The sequence below is a fragment of the Gallinula chloropus genome (assembly GCF_964237585.1).
Source record: "Gallinula chloropus genome assembly, chromosome: 3".
Taxonomy (NCBI): domain Eukaryota; kingdom Metazoa; phylum Chordata; class Aves; order Gruiformes; family Rallidae; genus Gallinula; species Gallinula chloropus.
The window spans coordinates 9,742,108-9,766,002 of NC_140087.1; the positions used below are offsets into that span (position 1 = coordinate 9,742,108).

At 43.0% G+C, this 23,895-nt stretch overlaps 1 protein-coding gene across 1 annotated transcript in view; it reads left to right on the forward strand.

The window, feature by feature from the left end:
* Nucleotides 1–23,895, forward strand: part of LAMA4 (laminin subunit alpha 4) — a gene marked incomplete at its 5' end in the record, with an annotated part of 102,145 nt that overhangs the window by 17,787 nt on the left and 60,463 nt on the right. Inside the window, 3 exons of the mRNA XM_084261325.1 lie at nucleotides 6,423–6,524; nucleotides 17,907–18,031; nucleotides 22,033–22,113. Coding sequence (XP_084117451.1) covers nucleotides 6,423–6,524; nucleotides 17,907–18,031; nucleotides 22,033–22,113 — 308 coding nt within the window. The remainder of the gene's footprint in view (nucleotides 1–6,422; nucleotides 6,525–17,906; nucleotides 18,032–22,032; nucleotides 22,114–23,895) is intronic.

Here is a 23,895-nt window from a genome sequence, read left to right on the forward strand (position 1 = left end):
GGATGATATTTAGAGCATCAATTCACCACGGTATAGCAAAAGATGGAAAGTTTCAGGGCTGTAGTATTATGGTGAGTCCTAAACTGTTTGGCAAAACCATTCCTTCCAGAGAAACATTAAAACTTGATGGGAAACTGTCAAGAAAGGAAGAATCCTTTTCTCCATTCAATTTGTCTGATTATTTTCATCAACAAAATAAAAAATTGGGCTTTATTTGCTCATGTGGCCTTCTTTGACAGGTATTCATGGCCAAGGGTAATTATCTATGTATGGTTTTGACCATCACCAGATGACAGGTAACAAGAATTAATTTAATTCTCTTCCACTGAAGGCTTAAAGAGCACAATCAGGAACAACTACTGTGACTTGAGTAACATCCCATAAATTAAGCTATAGTCATTTGTCTTGCCTCTTGGCATACAAAGTAGTGGGAGGGTAATGACACAGGATAGAACTCCTTTGTATTTTCCCAGGTACATTTGGGATATTAGGTTAATTTAGTTTTCATTTCATCACAAGCCCATGAGTTTATAGGATTCAACTGTGTCCAGGCTGCACTCACTTTTACTCTCCTGAACCGACCTTTGAAGTGAGAATCTACTAAGTAATATCATAATTTTTGATCTTCACTCTCATGTCTGAACGTCTGTGTAGCCCACTGAGGATCCCTCTCAGACCTGGAAGGAAATGTCAGCTAAAGCTAAACTTAGAGCAGTGACTTGGCAGCTGATGTACCATGATGTGGTACATCATGGTACACAGCTCCTCTGAGTGCTGTGCTTCAGCTCCCCAAGTGCATGAGCTGCCTACTCTTTTACAATGGTCCTCAAGGCAAGCACCATCTTTTTCTCCTGGGTTTGTTTTGGATCAAATGCAATGAGTTTCCTGGCCCAAGACTGGTAGGCATGAGTATAACAAAGGCTGAAATGTCTTAATGTAGACCATTTAACCCTGAATCACATCCCTTCATGTGCTCCAACACTCAAGAGAAAACTCTGGAAATAACAAACTTTGGTGTGGATCCAAGGGAACCTTTTATTGTGGAAGAAAGAGACCCTTTGTGCTTTTACATATTCACAGGAAAGCCACAAGTTCCAGTACAAACTAAAGAAACTTGCCATGTTTTCTTACTATTAGATGAGAGAGTCAATGGCTACATCTGAATTACCAAATAAAAAGCCATGCAGAGACCTCAAGGCAAGTAGCATAATACAGCCCATGGCCACGTGCTGAAGCTCTCTCTGTGCTTGCCCAGAACAGCACAGTCTCATGCAGACAGCCTTGTGGGAACATGTCCTAACAGATGCCGTGCTCTGAGCTGTGCCTGGACATTGTCAGGGAAAACACAATCTGTCAAAAAGCAAAATCAAGGCAGAAAATGAACCGTCACTCAGTATGGATGATCATAAGGCAGTGCCTGAAACCATGCCTTGCCCTCCTTCAGCTGGCTGCTGCAGATGTAACCACAGAGAACATTCTGTGCATGTTTACCAGCACGGCGCTCTTCCCTTGGGAAAAAAGCAAGCCAGGAGAAGCAGGGTCAAGACAAACATACCTACCTGGGCATGACAGCACCACTACTGCTAGCTGGCAGCTGGGAAGGAATGGGGACCTGATTCTGCCCTCAGTTATGCAGGCACAGATCAGGGGCAGCAGCAATGAAATTGGTGGAAATGGTTGAATGTAATATGGGAGTAAACTCATACCCTGTCTTTGTCAATTATTTTCCATCTGCAGTCCCATCTTTCACCCATACCACTAGGAGGGCCTAAACAAGCAGTATATGACTATAGGCTCCACAGCTCTTCCAGCACTGCAGCTGGTTCTTTTTCTTTTAAGAAATGTAATAATTAAATCCAGATGCAAAGGGAGGGGGACTAAATGCCCCATGGGTGTGAAAAATTTTCAAGAGCTCAGCAAGATCCACATTAGATTGGACTTTACATCTTGAACTGGTGAAAACATTGTCTCTTGAGCAAAAATAAAAATTCTAATAATCGTGAAGACATAATTGTTAATGCAGAACTAGCATCTTGGCCTACTAGTTGTCTTTATTCAGAAAGAGACCAAGAACAGAAATGTTCCTCACTCAATTGCCTACATAACCATTTTTCAGGGAAGGTATTTCCATTTTGTTCCAGCCGTGTTTGTGCTTTGTGTGCAATTATTTTGTGCTCCCAGAACATTTGGCCATTTGAATCCCTCAATTAGCTCAACACTCTGACACTTCTTTTTATAAATATGATGTTGGCTCATGCCCTGGAACAACTAACCGATCAGTCCATCACCACAAGTAGGACAAAGATCAACAAAAATATATTAGAATACTAGAGAATGCCTGAGAAATTTTCTGAACCTAAAGGAAACTATCCAGATCCCATTTTCACAGAACTGCAGGGGCTGGAAGGAACCTCCAGAGATCATCAAGTCCAATCCCCTCATTCCCACTTCCCTCATAGCCTTGATTGTCAATACCTCACTTCTAGTTTAAAGTAATGAAGCTCATGGTTTAAAACACTACATTAAAATAATGAGTATCTGCACCTTCCAAGTTTTTGTGATGAATTGAATAATGTGGAGGGAAAATATTTCCAAAAAATACCCAGGTGACTTAAGATCCTGCATCTCATTTTCAAAAGGGGCTCTAGCAGCAAGAATAGCAAAGGTACCCAAAACTGAGGCAGATGTTTTGAGGAACTGAGAAGAGAGTCTGCTCAGAACTCAGAGTGTGAGCTGGTTTCCCAGTGGACCTCAGCAAAGACTGTACAACCCTACCCGTACAGCTGGAACTGGTGATGTTGGCACTGAACTGTACCCAACTGGCTACTGCTGGGTGAGTGAACTAGATGAAGGCTCGCTCACGGCTGTAAGCCAGCATACCCTTAGTTGAAGTATAAAGGAGATGAGCTTTATGGCTGACTGAAGGATTGTCCATATTCACCATCATAAGTAAAAAACTATTCTGCTTAGACCTGGAAAACAAAGAAGGCTTTTGGCCAGACACTAGTGGACTGGCTGCGACCACCCATCAGTCGAGGGTTGTCAGAGAATATAACATGCCTTAGACCTGGATGGGTGGAGAGAAAAATTCCAAGACACATGCTGGGATAAGAATCTGTTTTCAATTTAGAAACTGTCTCCCTTCCACGGTGTGTGGCATAATCATTCAGCTGAAATCCTTATCCTGGTGGGAGCCAGTCCTACAGCTCCATGTTAAGACTAAACAACTGAAAGAAACAAGCAGTACAAGTAGATAGTATTTCTGATGTCCCAAAGTGGCTATGGTATGAAGGCTTTTCCTCCTAGGAGCTATTATCTAAGAAAGTGTTTCCAAAGCAAACCAGATAAAATATTGTGTGTAAGAATGGTAAAGGCAACTGAGTTTTCCATTTATGTTCATCTCTGCTTCTCAGAGCTCTCTGGGATAAGATTGGATTAATGATTCATTTGTAAACCTCATGTCTAAAGCTTGTTGTTAGTCATCTCATAAGATCCATTATTTGCTAAACAAGCAGCTTATCTGGCTGAATAGAAGCATCTACCCACCCTTGAGAATGGAAACTACCACAAAGATGAACCTCAGAATGACTGCCTTTTGCTACCCAGTGCTCCACAGCTGTATGTGCAGCACCATGCAGACGTAGTTTCAGGCCCCAAAAGCAATACAGCCACAGATCTATGCCAGGGTTAATTAGTCACAGCCACCATCAGGGCTAGGTAGCATTACTACTCACAGGCTATGTTTTGAAGTGGAGGTATCACTGCCCACTGCTGCATTCGGTATTAGAGACCTGCTGTTCATATCTGTGGTGCTTTCACCCTGGCTGGAGGCCAGACACCCACCAAAGTCCATCACTCCCCTTTTCAGCTGGACAGGGGAGAAAATACATATTGAGAGGCTTAGGAGTTAAGGACAGGGAGAGATCATTCCACAATTAGTGTCAAGGGCAACACGGACTAAACACAGAATTAAAGAAACACCTAATTTATTACACACATAAACACTGAAACCAGAGTAGGATAATGAGAAGTACAACCAGGTCTTAAAACCTCCCACAACCTATCCCTTCTTCGCAGACTCAAGTTGATTCATGATTTCTCCCCCTTCCTCCCCCCTCAGGTGGCACAGGGGGAGACAGGGATGGGGGTTTCAGTCAGTTCCTCACAAGTTGTTTTCCTTCTTAGCTGGGAGAGGGCATTCCTCACACCTTTCCCCTGCTCTAATGTGGGGTCCCACCCACGGGACACAGACCTCAATGAACATCTCCAACATGAGTCCTTTCCCACAGGGCTTCAGCTCTTCACCAACTGCCCCAGCGTGCGTGACTTCTGTGGGGTGCAGTCATAAATCACAGAATGTCTCTCAGTCTCTCAGGCCCAGCCTGCTCCAGCCTGGTCCCCCATGGACTCACAAGTTCTGTCAGAAAACCTGCTCCAGCATGGGCCTCTCTGTCCACAGGCTGCAGGTCCTGCCAGGAGCTTGTTCCAACGCAGATCACAGTGTCTTCTCTATGTCTCCACCTGCTCTGGCATGGGGCCTCCCCAAGGGCTGCAGGTGGGGTCTCTGTTCCCCATCATCTTCCACTGGCTGCAGAGGGACAACCCTCTCCACCATGATCTTCTCCACAGGCTGTAGGGGAATCTTTCTTTCAGGCACCTGAGGCACCTCCTTTCCCATTCTTCACTGACCTTGGTGCCTGCACAGTTCCTTACATCTTCTCACTCCCCTCTCTGGTGGCAAAAAGCAGCTGCTTGTGTTTGGTTTTTTCTCATAAATGTGATTCCCAGAGGCGCTGTGACTGTCGCTGATGGGCTCGGCCTTGGTCAGCAACGACTCCGGCCTTGAGCCAGCTGGTGTTTGCTCTGTGGGGCCTGCAGAGAGCTTCTGGCTGCTTCCTAAAGAAGCCACCCCTGCAGCCCCCCCTTCTCCACCAGAACCCAACCATGCAAAACCACAGTATTATAGCTTACAGTAGGCATACAAAGCAATGGTCAGGCCAGTGCAGCAAAGAAATTATTCTTTATTTCAGGGCAGCCCAGGAAAATGAGGAAAAGGGAGATACAACTGAAACCTAGTCCTCATTAGATCAGTAAAATATAATAACAAGCCTCATGCTTCATACAAATGTGAGCTATGTAACCTCACTCTGCTTCACTTCAACCTCCCCCCTTTTCCCACATTTTGCAAGAGTAAGTGACCCCAATAGCCACAGAGTACACAGAGTGCTGTACAGGCTGCCACAGAAGATATTCCAGGAGAGCCTGAGGAACCTTGGGCTCTGCAGCCACTTCAGGGATACTGTTTCTAATTGCTAGCAGAATTGCTAGCAGGAACCGGGTGGGCTGAATTATTTCTGGAGATCTAAATGACAGACTATGGCCTTCACATCAGTGCTGCAACAATACTGCAAGAGACAGGCAAGGGTAAGAAATTTAGGATCCAAAACATTCATGATGGATTCTGTATGGATCCAACACATTAAATATGACATGGGGAGACTGCACAGGGTGAGCAGGTGCTGCCTGAATAACAGAGGCCAACCTCTGAGTGCCTTCACCAGTTTTGCATAATTTACACATATCAAATAAATTCTACATTCTTTCAGTTCCTTTTTATTTTCTAGTCTTAGAAGGGCATCTTAATAGCTTTGCTTGTGTTTCTGATTCCTCATATTATTGGTCTTAAAAGCCAATTTAGATATTTATAATCTTCTGCTTAATTTTGGTACATTTGGTAAATTATCAATAGCCCTAAACTGAAGAATGACTAAAGAACTGTTATATCTCCCAGGGACTGATTACTTCCTGGAATTTCAACAGATTATTGCTGGTACATCTCCCCAGCCTCACAGACAGACAGACAGACAGTCCACCCTGCTTCGGTAGCCTCTCACAGCAGCCAGTCAGCTTTCATTCAGAAGGGCATTGATCTTTGTAGATATGTTTCTGTCTCCTCTAGGCTCTGCATCCAAAGCCCATCAAAGCCAGTACGAAGTCTGCTTTTAGTAAACTTCTTAATGCTTTTATTTTTTAAGTTATAAATGATTTCTTTCCTATACATACACATTCATTACTGAATAAGGATCATAATTTCTAGCTAACTCATCCTTTAGTACAAAATGCAGTGAAAACCTGCTGGCTCCTCACCTGTAGGCAGGCACCGCTGCTGGCCAGGGGCAGGACACAGGCAGGAATGCTGACAGCTTCAATATTGTAAAGCAAAAAGAGCAGCACCGGGGCACAGAGTGAAATAACAGACCCGAGTTCAACAGCATGTGTGTGGTCTGCTATGGTGGAGTTGTGCAGTATGCTCTGGAGAGACCTGATGGTTGTAATTCTTGCTTTCCCCTGCCTCTCAGCCAAACCCAACTCTCCAAATATGTATGCATAGGAAATGCTTTATTTTTATTTTTTCATTGTAGGGATGCCAAGAAGGATTTTACCGTACCAGCTCAGGAAAATGCTCTCCTTGCAACTGTAATGGGAATGCAAACAGATGCCTGGATGGATCTGGAATCTGTGTGGTAAGGAATTCCTGCCTTCTCTGCTGGTGTCTCACTGAATAACTGTACTACTCTTTTTTTTTGTTTGGTTTGGTTTTGGTTTTTTTGGTAAGAAGGACCCTTTCACCTTCTTTCAGTCTTGCATGAGGCTTCACATGAAAGAAATAATTCCCAGGGTAACCCAAGGAACCATGTTCTGACTCTTCTGTTAGAACCAATGCTCAATGTCAAGACACAGCAAAAGCAGTGTCAATGCCACAGGAGCTTTTTGTTGATGGGCAGTCATAAGTAGGGCCGAGGTCAAAACATTAATAAGATTATCCTGGCCTAATTTCATTCTCACTTAGTTAAATTAGCTCTGCAGTTTCAAAACACTTCCTGTGTGTAGTATTTCTGAGTCAGGATGCTGGGGAAAATTTTAGTCCATGAGAAATGCAGGAGTTTGGTATACCCATGGAGAAGAAAAAAAGTATAAATTCAAACACATTTCATTCTCCCCTTTATGAATACAGTGCTGTATAACATAAAAACAATTTACAATGGTGAGTGACCACTCTGAGTGTATATACATGTGCTATCCATAGTAATTCTGCTGCATGGTAGCCTCCTGATGAAACAGCATGAGGTTGAAATAACACACCAAGGCAAGAGCGTGTAGAGCTCCAAGGTAGTATTGCAATTTCCTGATTGTTCCATCTCGCTCTATGTTGGCTCATTGAGAAAGCTGCAAGTTAGTATTACTCATTGAGCACTTGCAGCTCCAGAGCAAAATTGTGTCCAGTAAAACTAGCCCAAATTACTAGTGGGCAGTCAGAGCAGTAATACACTAAAGAAAGGATGGAAGTTACTAATGTAACATATCTAAACCACATAGCAGGAGCTAGGCACTAGTGTACTCTTTACAGGCTTGTAAAGCTGAAGTAGAACCCAGAGCTCCTTGCTCTGCCATGTGTTACTTTTGACAAGTCATAAACCTTTGCCCTCAGTTTGTCTCTCCATAAAATGGCCTGATAATATTCGCATACTTCACATCGTTGCAGCGTCTATCAAATTTCCAGTTATATAAATACAGACAGCCATGCTCCGTGGCGTATTTCCTACCATTTTTATTCCTGTGGGAGAAAGACAATGCAGCCAACAATTATTACAGCTTGGCCACTGTAGTGTGCTGAGTATTGGCTGATTTCTCCAGAACACGTATTGGCTTACTCTTTTAACATTACATTTTTTAAAATGGCTTCACACTGCCAGGCATTCCCAGTTATTCTCTTTCACAAGCACATGGCTTTTGCTCATGGGATGATTGTCCCCTTAGTGACAGGTGACAATGATGACAAGAGAAAATTTCCAATGAAAGACTTGAGAACAAGAGAAAGAGCTTGACAGATGCCTGCTTCTGATGACTCTGGTGACCAGATATGAGGTAGCGAAGTGCTGAGATCCTCAGTTTAGAAACACAACAGAAATCTTGTCTCCTCTCTTTTACAAAAATAAGGATGAGGTCAAGCGTTTGGAGAAAAAACCAAAAAGTTACTGTATCAGCAGGAAATAATCTGAAAGTATATGTGCATTCCTGACTGGTGTTTCTCCAGGACACCGAACTCTCAGAACACGTCAGGTAGTAAAAAACAAAACTTAGAGGTAAACCCCAGTTTACTGCTTGAGTTCAAAGAAGCCATTTGGTGACATATCTGAAAGATTTAATAAGCCATTAAGTTCAGGGCATTCATTTCTGAAGAACGATGAACAGTGACAAGGCTTAAGTGAATTAAGAGTGAAAAGGAGAGGGAAAGAGCATGGTTCAAGGTGAGAGCAAAACCAAAAGGGGTTTTGAATGCACGGTAGCATAAAACAGGACCAGAGATGCCCATGGGCACTGCAGTCACAGGACTTTCCTGAGGATGGGGAAGTTTCCAAGAAAGGCTGATGAAACTGCTAAACTGCAAAAAGTGACCGAGGAAACCTGGGAGAAGAAGAGTTTAGAGAAAGAAAGATGGAATTTGGAGTCCATCAAGAAGAAACATGTTAAATGAATGAAAGCAAGTAATTTTGGGAAAAGAGACTTCATGGTTGATAATATTTTGTATTGGAATGAGTGGACAAAGAAGCTTTCCCTAAGAACCATTCTGGAGAAGCACAGGAGTGTATCTCGCCAAAGCCTACTCAGGGCTGAGGCTGGATCAGAAAGGAACAGGTACCTCCTGGTTGGGAGCTTCTGCAGAGTTAGGACCACATGGTATGGAGAGCTCACGATTGTCTCAGTCCTCAATTTTTTAGGCAAATTATTCCAATAATTCTTGCAGTGGTAGCCACCGCGCCTGACAGTAAGATGTATATGACCTGCATTCAGTTGGTTTTTAATAGGCTGCTTAAAAAAAAAAATAAATCTGCATTTTATCCCATATTATAATTGTTGTCATTCTCAGTTTCTATCAGTATAAATCTGCTATCTCCCTGTTTCTGAGATGCAATGGTTTTATCACTTATGGACTCTCCACTGGCACCACACATTACCCCACCCATGAGTCGCAGATGTTTCAGAATGTCCTTAGGAAAAGACCTTTAGAAGAACTGGTGTTCCCCACAGTTAAAAGTTTTGATGTCTGTATGTTTATTGACACAATGGAATGATTTAAACACGAAAAAATATAATTTTTTAACGTTAACTCTGCTAACAATGACAGAAAACAACATAGAATACTAATAGCACTGTGTTTAGTTGGTAGATTATTTTTGTAGTGTAAGTAATAACTAAGCTGAATAAATGAATAAGGCGGCATGAAAATGTGCTCTACTTCAAAAGAGATGAAATATGAGGGTCAGACTCCATGCAATGCTCTAAAACCATCTTACTACTGAAATCCTCCAAATCAATTTGGTGAATATACTTCTCACAGCATACAAATTAATGACATTTTCATTGGCCTCTGCCCTGATTTGAAATCAAATAAAATTAAACCCCTATTAACAATGCCTTAGGGTGCTCATGTCTTTAATTTCCACTGACATAAGTATCTGGTTTAGGGGTCTGTTTCAAAACTTCTCTCAGCTTATTCATAGAGTGTAAATCAAATCCACAAGTCTTTAAAAGCTTATTGAACAACACAATCAATGAATCAACAATCTCATTAGGTAACCAGACAGAAATTATTGCAGACAGATCCTTTCTTGGATAGATGTCAACATAAAACTGGAGTAGAAACGCATTGTCCCAGGATTAAAACTGAAGGGCCACTCAGTGCAATTTTTCTAGCATAGAAAATCACCCAAGTGTTGGAAGAAGAGCAGCCAGAGCAATGTAAGCTTCATTATGATATAATACAATACAGATGTCAAATAATGCTTCATTTCAAATACCATTTCATTATCTGCTCATGCATGTAAGGCTAGTAGAGGAAGAAACACCAATTCTTTGTACTGATTTTAGACTTTGAACTTTTAATGTAGTGTTTCTATGTAATGTAATGTAAGGCAACTAGCTAGGAGAAGGAAGTCATTTATGGGACCCTCTGGCTTCTGATTTTGGAAGCATGCATAGATGTGATGTTAAGTGGGTGAAACCACAAGTGGCTGTAGGAGGTAGAATGACATGCATTTCCCCTGCATAATGCCCATTGGGTTTTACTGTTAATAAGATATGGAGATATGAAAGGGATATTTTACCTCCTTCACCATCCCCAGACCCTACCCCACAATGACCCACACCTAAGGTATTTCTTTACAGCACCTCCACTGAGGGTTCAACATTTGAAAATTCAGGCATGAGAGTGGGCTTCAAATGACTTGACAGCTAAGCAGAATGTCAGAGCAGTCGTGATGATCAGCTCTGAAGTGAGTGGCATATGGAGGAAGGGGAAACAGCTTGTCTGAAGCAGTGAGCTCTGATGCCATACGTAAGTAATGTAATGGGAAGGGCTTTACCATACTGATAAATCTGACTGGATACACTAGAGGAAGAAGTTGCTTGAGGTGACAGCAGTGTACTGTGACAGTGACTCCAGAACACAGTTAAATGGATTGGAAAGTTGAAGGGATTGAAAAATGACAAAGCCAGATATCCAGACAAGATTTTTGTTGGACTGGGTTATCAGTGTCCTTTCTGATATTACTACTGCTATTAGAGGTTAGATCTGCATGAATGGATGGAAACACATAAAGCAGAAGGATCAAGTCTGGAAAGAACACTAGAGCTGAAGATGAAGGGTAAATGTGTCGGTGTCTCCCTAAAAATGTCTTTTTTGTTATTACTCAGATCCTTGTATTTCATTAGTCTATATATATAAAAGGCATCCAAAGATTACTCAGAAGTAAATAAATAAATAAATAGATAGACAAATAAATAAATAAGAACTTTTTGGAACAAGGAAGGCCAAAGGATCATAACGGTGGAAAGGATATCCTGGTATCCTTTCCTTTCCAGCCTTTTATGGAATTTTTTACAATACAGCGTATTGTCATGTAAGTGATTTGTGTTTAAGCTGTTGGGTTTACAGCTGAGTGGAAAGGTTGGAATGGATTTGGCAGTTCTGCCCAAGAGGATAATATGTTCCACATGATTGCCAAGGAAGGTCTGGAGAATTGCCAGTGGATCTACAACAATCCATCAAGCATGAGCAAAAAGCAGCAGGGACCTAGCAAAACTCTCCAGCTTATTAGGTACTTCTGGCTTCATGAGGAGCCTTGCAGCTTACAGCTCACTGTTTCTTCCTACAAAGATGGACCTCACCTATCTATAGTGACCTTGGTGATTCATGTTTGGAAAGCGAACCAGAACAGTCTGGTGCTGAAATGCAGCCCTTCTCCAGCGTGTGTTGGTGTGCACTAGTCGAAAGTGGTAGTGTTAATAGATTCATTTCCTAATACGCAGCTATCTCCATCCCTCTTAGCTATGTTTCAATGCAGCAGTCACTGTCCTTACTCTTTTACTATTGAAAACTTGCAATAGGCACCCCCAACACAGACAACTCTGCTTCTGTTCCCTGTATAAAAGGCATGTAGGAAAACAGGCAAGGCTGTGAAGATGGGCTGTTGTTGCTCCCAGGCCTGCCCAGCCACATTTCACACAGTAAGCTAAGACAAATGATTAGAAAGTAGAGGGCCAGGAGGTTTTGTCAAACCATCAGCCTCACTCATTAATACAGAACAAATTTCCACAGCCCCAAACTTTGACACAGAGGGGGTATGTTGACTCAAACTGGATCAGGAACCGACTTCTGTTGCTGTTATTACTTTAGGTTGGCAGTTGTCTTTACCTCAGTGGAAGCTGTGCAATACTTAGTGTCCCTTCTTAGTGCCTCTTGTCCTTCTGTTAAGAAATTTGGAAAACTAACACCGTGTCTTATCCACAGCAGCTTGAGAGAGAAGGCTTGAAATCATAAACCCCAAAGAAAAAGATAAAACATGTCCATCTCCTGGCTTTCAAGTCATTATGCTGAAGTAACTTTTTTTAAACAACTATTATTTTGGGACAGCAGTAAGTTCTGGCATGCCAGCATGGACAGTGTTATGCAGTTCTGTAACCTCAGAAATGAGACCATCTCCCAGATTTGGGAAAGCCTAAATCTGTACCCAGATATTATACATCAGGCCAATCTTTACCCTTCCAGCAATAAACACAGACAAACTGGACAGCAGTGGAAACTACTTGCATGTCTTTACCCATATAATTTATTTATTCTTGTGAAATCTTTCTGCATTGCCAACTGTTAGAAGACAATTGCTTGCTCTCAGAGGAGCAAGAAATAATGAGGAGGAAAAAACCCCACAAAAACAACCCAGTTCCTGCTACATTGTAACAAAGACTGGTTTCAGCTGCAAAGTAGTATTAAGAATTCCTAACCAGGGTCTGAGGACACTTGCGGATTTCACAGGCAATGTTTCAGATCCTAGGATTCCTTTTGGTTTGTTGTTGTACTAGCTGCACTAGAACCAGGGCTGGGTATTAATGTTTTGTCCCTGGAGAATCCCCCTACCATCTCACATTAGGTGGCCAGCACAGGTAATCTGCTCCACTCTGTGGCAGGGAAGGTAGACAGAAAATGGGTTTGCTACCCTAGTTTTCCAAGGAGGAGGTCCAGCCTGCCTAAACTGTGCTGCCAGCCATCCGATGAAATCATCTCCCTAAAATAACCACCTAAATGGCACATTTAATGAAGCTGATATCTCTGAAGACCGTTAGAGGAGTTACCCTCTCTTAAGTTCAGGTTCCTAAATTAAGGTGAGGCAGATTCCCACCTCTTAGATTTTCATTTGTGTTCATTTGCAGAAAGGCATGTTTGTTTTTTCGCTGGGAAACCTGTCCTGGTAGCATTGCCTGAAGAGAATCAACAAACTTTTCATTATTATTCATGGACCAGCATATCTACTGAGCAGAACCACATCACACAAAGTGCCCTATGGTCTCAGAGCAGCAGTTCCAGCTTTACTTTCCAAGCAGATGAGTGTAAAACTTCAGTGCTGACAACCATTCACAAATACCACCCCCCTCCTGTAGCATCTTTTCATGTGCTTTTCTTGTGTGTAGCATATAGATGGTTACACTAAGGGCCAGGCAGAAATGCTCACCCTAATTTACTGACTCTCAGTGACAGCAGAGTAGTAGAACCAGCTAAGGCATTTTCTAATGTAGGAAAATACAGTCCAGCCACTGTCATCTGACAGGCTGCTGCTGCTGTAGCGATGGATGAATCATTATACGCCGTATCCTCGGATAGAAGCTTTTTGAAGCCAGGCTGCTATTCAGCTGGATTAGATCTTCTGGAGCTGAAATGTTCAGGAGGAAAGAGCACCTCTGCTTGACTTTCACTCTAAGAAAATAAAGGTTGTATTAACATGGCCATAGGAAATGATTAAGCTTAGAATTTTAGCTTGCTATAATATGAAACATAGATTACAAAAAGCAGAGTATATGAAGCCTATTTATGATACTTCTAACTGCATGGTTGTACCTGTTTTCATGACCTTTACCATGTCTCACTCTGCTCTGTACAAAGGCAGGCAGCAATTTTCTGCTAAACTTCAGTGTTTGATGTCCTTTGATATGTATCACTGAGTATTTTCTAGAGATTTTTATTTCAGTCTTCCTTGTTTTTCAAAGGAAAAACCAAAAACCAAGAGTAGCCATTGGAACTCATACAGCAAAGCACTTTAAAATCCAATTTCACAAAAATTGCCAGAAATCGAATTCCATTTTTTCCTCATCATTACTTCTCTGTCAAAAGTGACCCTCTCCAAAGCAAAACATTTTTCTCAAACTAACAAGCCAGTGACACCCTGTGCTGAGAATCAGCCGTGAGCGCAGGGAGGGCGTCCTCTCTGCCATCAGAGATTACTTCAGGCTTACTGAAGTCAGCAGTTTTGTTGGAGACACAAGCTTGTGGAACATACAGTAGAAGGACACCTTTTTTTTTATTGCTGTAAAAAATGTGATTATAAATACCCAGATGAATTCTGACTTGTTAAATAAGATAAAGCCACTTTTCCATAATCACTAAACAGAGAGAAATGACAAAAGAGTATCCTCCAGCTCTCAGCTAACAGAGTCTTTGGGGTAAAAGGGACTTTTAGCTCATCCCTTCAGTTTAGAAGATTAAAAACACAGCAAGTTTAAGGAGCAACATCAGCTCCCCTGCTGCCCTGCTCTGTTCATCACAACAGTATCTGAGCTTTGGAAAGCAATAAGAGATTTATTCTGATAATACCCGTGTGCTGTTTGGAGACCTGAGGACAAGAGAGGTGAAGTGAATTGCTCAGAGCACAAATGAAGAGTGTGGTGAAGGCTACAACTGAACACAGCCCACCTCAGGCCTCTGCTAGTGCTTCACACACAGGATTGCTCTTTCTCTCTGAGCACTCAATGCCCACGCTCTCACTCTCATCTCTCTTGTGCTACATTAAAATCACCTTTTCATGGAGTAATGACAAACAAAATCTATTTTTGCAATGGTATTAGCTTCCCAATGCCTTCTGGCTCACACCTGGTGAGATCTGGACATCTCCCTAGCAGCTGTATGCCAGTCTGCCCTCATTTCTCTCAACTCCTCTGCTCTTACCAAGTTTCTTTTCTCCTCCTTCTCCAAGTCAAGCTTTCTGTATTATAGAGCCTTTTAGTTAATTTGATTTTCTGTATACTACTTACTCTCTTCTTTACAGCAAGAATTACTATGAAAAAATATCTTTAGCTGTACAACTATTGGTGTTTAATCTATTTAAAATCCATGTTAAAAGAAATTGACATTTTTCCCTTTGTTATCATATTCTACCTGTTGTAGAGTTCTTTGGCCAAGTCACAGCTCTGTAGAATATAAATCAATGCTGTGCAATAGGTTCTGTATGCCTATAAAAAATGCAGCAACATAAGCCAAGTCTTCTAGAATCAAAAAGGATCTGGATTAAACAGAGTCCTGCCTGGGGGCTTTAATGGGATTCAAAGAAGGAATATTGGCTAAAGAAAAGATCAGATTTGTTGTCACAAGGGAGTGTCCGTTACCAAAATTATACTTTTCAATGCAGATTGATGATATCTGGACACAGACTTTGGAAAGAAACCCAAACAAACCCAAAACATCAATGTTGCCAGGACAAAATTCTGCCACTAAATTAAGTTACGATATTCGGATACAAAACTCATTTAGCAATGCCTCCACAAAACTCATTTAGCAATGCCTCCACAAGTCAAACTTGACTATTTGTTTTCATTAAACATCTTCCTTAATCATATTCCTCACTTCTCATACTCTTTTCTTTAAAGGAAACACCTTGGTTGGAGTAGAAAGTGAGTTTCAAATCTGTAGGGACTGGCTCAAATGAAAAATCTGCAACCACAGAGAAGCCAAGGTGCTCCTTGCCCCATGCTGGGAAGCTCCTGACATCCCAAACCCAGCTTCCTTGTTATTCCAGGGACCGTCAGCTGCTGACAGCAGAATGACCCCTGTGATGGGATTGGTGACTGATAGAGAATGAACTGCGGCACTGCAGTCATTTCTATGCACCTCTGCCAACTCTGAATGTAACACAGGAGGTCCCAAGCAAGGTCCAACCATAGGTCTCCGCTGTCCCTATTGGGTGCCCAGCAGTGGCAATAGAAGATGCTGTCTGGGGAGGGCACCTAGCCTCGCCGGCTTCTGAATCTGCTTCATACTCTGCCAGCATCCATCTCCTGAATGCTTTTTGAATCCATTCATGAATCTGTGGCCCATTAATTTCTCTGGGACCCCCCATTTGCCACCACCAATACTGTCATCTGCTGGCAGTAGGATACAGAAGTTTCTTACCTTCTGTGTAAGTACCTTTTCAAGGTAGTGCCCCTCAGCTCTTGTGTTGCAGGATTCAGGTGAAGTATCACTCTGCATCCAGCTTACCTACCAACTTTGTGATGTAACGTAGCCCAAACACACCCTCCTGGCAGCCTTTCTCTCCCAGCTGAGCAGCCCTAGCACTTTTGGTCTCTGTTTGTGAGACACTGGCAAATACTGAACAAAACTGGTCTTTGCACCAAGGCAGAGGTGCTCCAAATAGTCACTCTTCCCCATGCTGAAAAGTTACCACTACACCCTACATGTTGCTTCCTAGCCTTTATCAGCTTTCAGTGTGTAAAATGAACTTTTTTCAAGTCCCCTGACAACTTAGTTGGCTTTTATTAAAGTCCATATATGCTACATCCCCTGGTTCCCCTTCATACACTTGCTAATTTGCACCATTATACAGCAGGTAAATGAAGCAGCAGTTCCTGACTCAGGTGGTGCTTAGTCATCTCCTCAAGAGTGACAGAGCCCTGGGACAGGCTGCCCAGGGAGGTGGTGGAGTCTCCTTCTCTGGAGATATTCAAGACCTGTCTGGATGCCTATCTGTGCAATATGAGCTGGGGAGCTGCTCTGGCAGGGGGGTTGGACCCAATGATCTCTGGAGGTCCCTTCCAACCCCTACAATTCTGTGATTCTGTGATCTACTCAGAGATCTTCTTTATTATCGACATTGTCATCTTACCAGGGATGAAAATCATATCCATCAGTCTGCAGTTTCCATGACCCGCTGTTTGTAGGTCAGAAGAAGGAAGAATCAAGCATGCTAATCAAGAACCACAGCAATTAAGCACTGACAGAGTAGCTCTCCACGTACTTCTGCCATCAGCTGGCTCCTTGCTGCCTCAGGCCTTGCTTAGCTGTTTGTATCTGTCCTGTATCGGTATGAAATGGTGTAACTGGAGAGTTCTGATTCAGGGACACTGAAAAATTCATTGCACAGCTGCAAGAAAGAAAAGCACTTCTGCACTCTTCCTACTCGCTGAAAGTAATTTGGTGAGACAGCTGGAATTTGGAGGGTTGTGGGGTTTTGATGACATCTCCTGGGTGTTTTGCTGAAGCAGAAAGGGAGACAGGAGTGTGCAGGAGCCCAGCAGCAGGCAGGAGCACTGTTCACGCACTCTGCACCAGTCACTCATCGCCTTGCCACGTGCCATGGGGACAACCCACATAACCTGTGGCATCAGAGTCTGTCCATTTGTAAACCAAAAGATAGACTGATGCTTCCTTAAGCTTTAAGGACTTACAAATTCAATTTACAATTAATTACAGCACACATTGACATCTTTTTGTGATTGAAAATATTACGAGACACAATTTTGCACCTAACATTATGAAATATTTTGCAACAAATATTCTGTATGACTTACCACAGCTTGATTTACTTCCACGGACCCCAACAGTGTCAGCTGGTGGCCAATTTGCCTCTGCATGAGGAAGCGTAATTCTTCACAAGTGTTGAAGTGTGGAGGTGAAATTTGCTTATAAAAAGTAAGAGACATTTTCCACAGTTGCTCTGTATTTCATAGAAAGGCCAGTTACAGAAGTCTCCTGCTTCTTCCCTCCATTAAGTGGATGTCCTTTAAAGCTCAGAGGAAGGTGTAGTGATAACACACCCCCTTCATGCTGTAACACTTTTCATCTTAGGAGAAAGACGTCAGAGGCACTGGTATATTAGCCATGATTTGCAGGCAGATTCCCCTGTTACCAGCAGATATTTTCAATTTTGTTTTGGTGTCAGCAAAGGGGATTTCTTTCCTACTGGCACATGCAACTCCAAACAGGGCTGTGGTTCCACCGGAGTACCCCTGACATCTCTGAGGACAGGCAGTGCTGCTTCTGCTCCAGGACCTGGCAACCACATATGCCTGTTTTGTCCTGTACTGCACCTTGCCAACTCTTGCTGGCTGGCCACTGTAATCATTTATAGCACTTTCATTTGTAGCAGTGCTAGCTGGTTTGGCTTCATCTATCAATGCCTTGAGGGGTTGGGGTCTGGCATCAGCCCCTATTCTGCTTGGACAGGTCTTCAGCTAAATGATTTCTTTCCGAATTAGGCAGCACCTCTGTTTAACTTTCACCACTCTCTCTCTTTGCACCGAAGGACTGCCAGAGAAACACAACAGGACAGCACTGCGAGCAATGTCCGGATGGCTTCATCGGTGATGTGGTCAGAGGAGTGCCCACGTTCTGCCAGCCCTGTCCCTGCCCCCTGCCAGAACTTGCCAAGTATGTAAAGAGTCTTTGCTTCTCTCTGATTTGGGCTGGCTTTGGCCCTTTCTGAGGTGGGGTCAGCATCCCTTCCCGGATGCAGGAGACAAAGGCTTGCGCCCTTGCCAGCCAGGGCAAAATAAGAGGACTACCAGCTGCTCACATCTGTAACCACAGGAAACAGCATTTCATTTAGAAGGTGTAAAATATCCTTAAGTGCTCATAACAATTCTTACCAAGAGGGAGGAGAAAACATTTGAGCAAATTGAAGCTCCCCCTCTTTTATGTAGGAGAGGTTATGCAGCTGCCTGGTTACTTTTAAGAGACCCTGAAAGACAAATTCCTCAGGAAGGTGGCATCAGGGATGTGTGTAGCTGAGACAGACCAACAGAAAGATCAATCCATGACATCCAGATTGTAAAATCAACCATGAAGAAGCATAGCCATACAGAGTCCTGAGCAAACAGTGACTGGATCTGGTTAGTACAAGAACAGTTAATAGGTAAGGTCTGGAGAATCCTTTGACAGGTTCAGTGCCCTTTGTCTGATCTTCAGATATCTTTGGGTAAGAAACTCTGAAGGCTGATGGAAAACCATGACCAAGGTGAAGAGCTCCAGCTGTCAGCCCGTTGGTGTTGGCACCAAGAGTGTCTGGGTTCACAAAACATGACCAGCAGCTATTAGAAACTCTTAGTGGTACATCAGGAATGCAGATGAAAGAAATCATCACCTTTTTTTAGCTTGAGGTTTGTGCTCTTAGGGAAAGGCATCTATGCAAACCCTGCTCTGGTGTGTAGAGGAGATGCTAGGAAATACTTGCCAAGGGGTTAAAGCTATTTTGCAGTGAGATACGTCCTCCCCTTGTGTTGTTTCCCATTTTGCTTTTAGCAGGGCTTCTCAGCAAAGGGGAATTTCCTCCTTGTATTTGTTTGTGGTTGCCATAGGATTACACATATGGCCTCAAGGTGGGATGAGCCACATTTTGCTCAGCTACTCAGTGGCACAGGCTCAAAATGGCAATTCAGCCAAAGCACTCCAGCCAGACTCCTGCAGCTCACCTCTTGGCTTTCTCAGTGAGCTGCAGACATGTGAGGAGGGCCATGGGGTGAAGAATAGCTATTGTTGAAAGACTGCAGCTTTGCCTGTATTAGAGAGGAAAATCCTCAGAGACAGGGGAAGAACCTGGCTTTGCTCACATTTAAAGACTTAGGAGTGAGTGAGCTCACAGACGAAGCAGACTGCTTCCTCCAGCTTCAGTAGCAGCTGTAATGCCAGAAATAGTAGAAATACAGCAGGCAGAAGCAGAGCTCTTTCCTTAGCAGAGTGCTATTTTTTTTGTTGACCTGGTGGGCACAGAGCAGCCACCTTGGTGTAAGGAAGAGCCCTCTCACTCACAACCTGGGCTGCATGTGCCAGAGGCACCACCAGATGATAAGAACCAGTCTCTACTGAGCACAGCCAGTCAAACAAACATCTGGGTTGTCCTCCCTACAGTGCAATTGGACAGAGCATGGCTGGGTTTGCATTCACCTTGTCCCACAGCCCACCAGGCTTCTGTAGCAACGCCCCCTGATCACGGGGAGCCAGTTGGCCCACCAACCTAGCAGGGCTTGGTGCAGTGGGACCAGCAGGGACCAGAGCTACGGGCTGTCCCTGACAGTACTGTGGGAGATGAGCACAGAGGCTAAGGAGCATTGCCTGCTTCAACAAGCTCGTTAGCCACCCTGTTAGGAACATATGCCTCTCCTATTCCAGACTACCAGAGACAAAGAAGCCCTGAACCTAAAAGGATAGCAGGTAGGGATTGGGAAGGAAGAATAGAAGTTGCAAGCAGTCTGAATGCAGATGCTCCAACATTAGCAGCAATACAGGAGTTAGAATTGATGATCCTCATGGGTCCCTTCCATCTCAGGATATTTGATGTTCTATGATAAGTCACCCCTTTAAAACTACCCTGCTAAAAACCCACCTCAATTTTTTAGGGATTTCCTTCGGAAAATTCCCAAAGGCCATAGTTAAAGGAACATCTGATCCCAATTTGCTACATACCCCTATTTAAATAGCATGCAGAAATTGCCTGTTCAGCTTCTTGCATGGGAGAGATCTGACCACAGCAATAGCCTTCAGCTGGGGCTCCAACCAGCAAATAATAATGATTGAGCAACATTCAGCCTTGCATAACTAAATTCAAGGAAAAGCCATTCTTTCTTTTTTTCATTTTTCTTTTTCCTCCATTAATCCTGTTTTCATTTATATTAAAGCAAAACAGTAACTACCAGAAAGCAAAACAGTAACTACCAGAAAGCAGAGAAGCATTAAATGCTTTCAATAAAATACATCCAAAGGATGTTGGTTTATACTCTCTTTTACTTTGGAAATAGCAAGTGAATTCATAATAGTTAGACAAAGTGACCCAATCTGTAAACTGACAGACTCATCAGACATATTTTTTGTTGAGATTCATCTGTGTGTCTCCAGATTTTCTGGCCAGACTATCTTCATATCTGCTATCCCTGGAACCTTTGGACATTACATATGAAGTATAATGTCATCTCTTTGGAATAAAAACAGGAGAGAGCCTGCTTCACAGTCCAGCAGATGTTACTTTTTTTTTTTCAAACCTGAGGGAATTTTACAAACTTTTTTTCCCTAAAAGGTCACAAAAGTATAAAACCTGGGCAAGGCTTCAGTCTTATTTCATAATCTAAGTCCACAATGTGGGTTTTTTTCAACTACATGATGGAATTAGACTCAGCAAAAGAAGAGGAAGGCTCAAAACTGTTAGAATTTCCTCTGTATGTTCTCAAAAAAAGCCTTCCTGAATTTGTGAATCCTATGAGAAGAACCTCATTTTATGTTCCCTCTGTGTACATGAAATGCTTTAAGACAGCACAGATCCACACACAGGTTTATTTGACCCTGATCATGCCACCAGCAGAGAAATGCTTGAGGGAACTAAAATCACGCAGGGATTGTGGTCACCCTGCAAAGCTGCTCATTCCTGAAACAAACGTGGCTCATGCTCTTTCCCGTTGCCCAGAGGCTTTTCTCCTTCTGTGCAAATGGGATGCAACCTGGCCACAGCTGCCCAGCACTGCACCACTCTGACCTGTGTTTGAGCATCCCTGGGCCTGCAGCCGGCAGCTGCTGCGTCTCGCTTCTCTGGTTGCACTCCAGTGCTGGCAGGCATTTGCTCACACATATCACAAACAAGCTGGGAACATCTTTGGGATTGTACGTCTTTTTTCCTGGAAATGTATTCAAGCCATGTCAGTCTCTGCATTTGAAGCCTATACAATTTGTAATTTACACATCTGGCTGCTGCCTGTTGCTTTAGTTACACAGTTGTTAAATCCAGAAAACAAGCAAGCAAAGGAATCCATGATTTTGAATCACAGAATCGAAAATTACTGCTGCCAGTATCACTACTTGGCATGTTGGTATCAGAAGCAGCCCCAGATTGTTACTTAGAGAGATGGTAGAGCAGTTTTGGTTATTGTAAATGAGGGTGGCGTCACAGGTCAGTTTTCATGGCTTAGTACTTCCAGATCAGACTTGAAGGAAAACTGTAGGATTTGCCTAGGAAACTGCTGCGCCCATTCCAGAGACTACACTGCTGAAGTGCTCACTGCAGTGTCTTTTGCAAGCAATATTTCATGCCCTAGAATAAGAGACAGGAAGCAATTCGGTTCGCATGAGATGCATATTTATCCTAAATCCTTTATCCAATGTGTGTCAAAACCTGCAGGTGTGTCCAATCTACACTACAAGACAGGGACTTACATGTATCTGTATATATAGCTTCATAGCACTATATTAGTGCTTTCTACGTTAATTAAAAAGACTCAATGAGGAGTATAATGTGAATAACGCACAGAGCTTAAGAATACCCATTCAGCACCAAGTAACTGAGAGCCTGAGCTCACCCTGACAGCAAATGTCCATCCTGTAATAAAGAAATGCTCTCAAGTGTTAGCTGTTGTCTGCTATCCCACTCATCCATTCTCATGACATTCCAGCTTTGCCGTCTCCTGCTACTGGAAAAGCGGAAGCGTGCGCTGTGTCTGTAAGGAAAACTACGCAGGACCCAACTGTGAAAGGTAAGAAAGTGTTTGGGTGACTTACTAGTCAACAATGCTGAAGTTCAGAAGCCTTTGAGGGAATCTTCCCACATGGGGAAGAAATCTTTGTGAAAGGTTCTCATTCAGTTCCTAGTAAAATCCACTAAGAACCTGTGGTGGAGACATGTCAGGGTGAGACAGACATGTACATCTGAAGTGCTTTGATTGAGTTCTTGCACTTCATGGGCCTTCATGTGGTGATCTTCCTAAAAGGAATATAATTTATCAATTAAAATAAAAAATGCAAATCAGAAACAGCAGCTGAAGTGGAAAAAAAAACCCCACATAGATGCCTCTTGCAATTTTCTCCCTCTAAGACATACAGCAGGCTTCTACTAAATACTTTTTCAAAAGCAAAGGAGAAAATGCATTATCTAGTCAAATTCTTAATGAGCAGGTGCAGCTTTTTTAGTTAAATTTTAAATGTACTTCACAGGCATAGCTGAGTAAATTTAAGCAAACCAGTGTTGCTTTTCAATTTTCCCTTATGCCTATAAACATTTTCCAGTAAATACCTTCTAAATAACAAATAAATGGAGCTATGCAGCAGAAACATCACTTATTCTCCAATCTCATACAGGGATATCTTACTCACTATGAGCACACACGTATGATGTTTCAATGAATGTCAGAGGCCTGATCATAATTCAGAAATTCTCCTTGAGTGGCCAATAAATTAAAGCAGTTCTAATGCAAAAACTGAGGGGTGGCTCAGACACTGCCTTCCTGAACACCTCATTTTGGTTTTATTATTATAGTATTTAAGACTTCAGTTCACTGTCGTTAATGGGTAAGTCTTGAATTCAAGGGATACTTAATGTAACTAGAAGGGAGTAAGGGGATGCTTCAGATGCAAAGGGAAATCAGTATGAAAAAGGTAAGATGAAAAAAAACCCAAAGGCTTTTGCCCTTCGAGACGATGCAAAAGCATCAGCATATTACCTCTGCATCACCAGCATAGTGGCAGCAATAGTGAAAGCCCTTCAGAGAGATGGCACAAAAATAATTGTTTAAAAAAATCAAGTCCTTGTTTCCAGGCCTGTGGCTGTATTCTTTTGTTCTTCCAAAATGTCAGATTTATACACAAAGGATAACGGCAGACAATTAAAAGGTCACTGAGGTTTCTTAATGGTTATTAAAATGTCAGCCTAGACTACAAGCAACTCAAATCCTATGAAATGAGCAGCAGATGCATAGCAACAGCAGAAAGCAGGCTTTGTTTTCTAACAGCCACTACCCAGCCTGACAAAGTGCATCTGCCTCAAGGAAGGCGAAACCCCAGAGTTGGGTTAGGAAAAGCCACCGAAAGAAATCAGCCCGTCCTGGTCACTGTGTTCAGTCCTTGGCTACCTGCTGGGGTAAATGACAGGCAGTGGCAAGCAGGATTTTCCTCCTGGTAGGTTCCTGGTCCTGCTCCCATTTGTGTCAGAAGCGACGAAAAGCCTTTCGAAGGCCAGTGAGAAGCGCAGCGGTGGGTGACGGGTGTCGCAGGGCTGCAGGACACCCCTCCACGGGCTGCACCTGGGATCTCCAGAGCAGCACAATGGGAGGCGATCTGCTCCGTTTCCTCTGGCATTCGTGTAGGAGGCTTTCCTGTGCTGCTCCAGGGGCTTGGCACAAACCTGTGCCGTCTGTATTTGCCAGCAAACGGTGTTGTGAAATCACAGAGGCTTTTGCTGGGGACCGAGAAAACCAGCTTCCCAATCAGAAATTTAGGAACCATTTTGCCTCAGCGATAAGGCATTAAGGTGGCAGCAGATG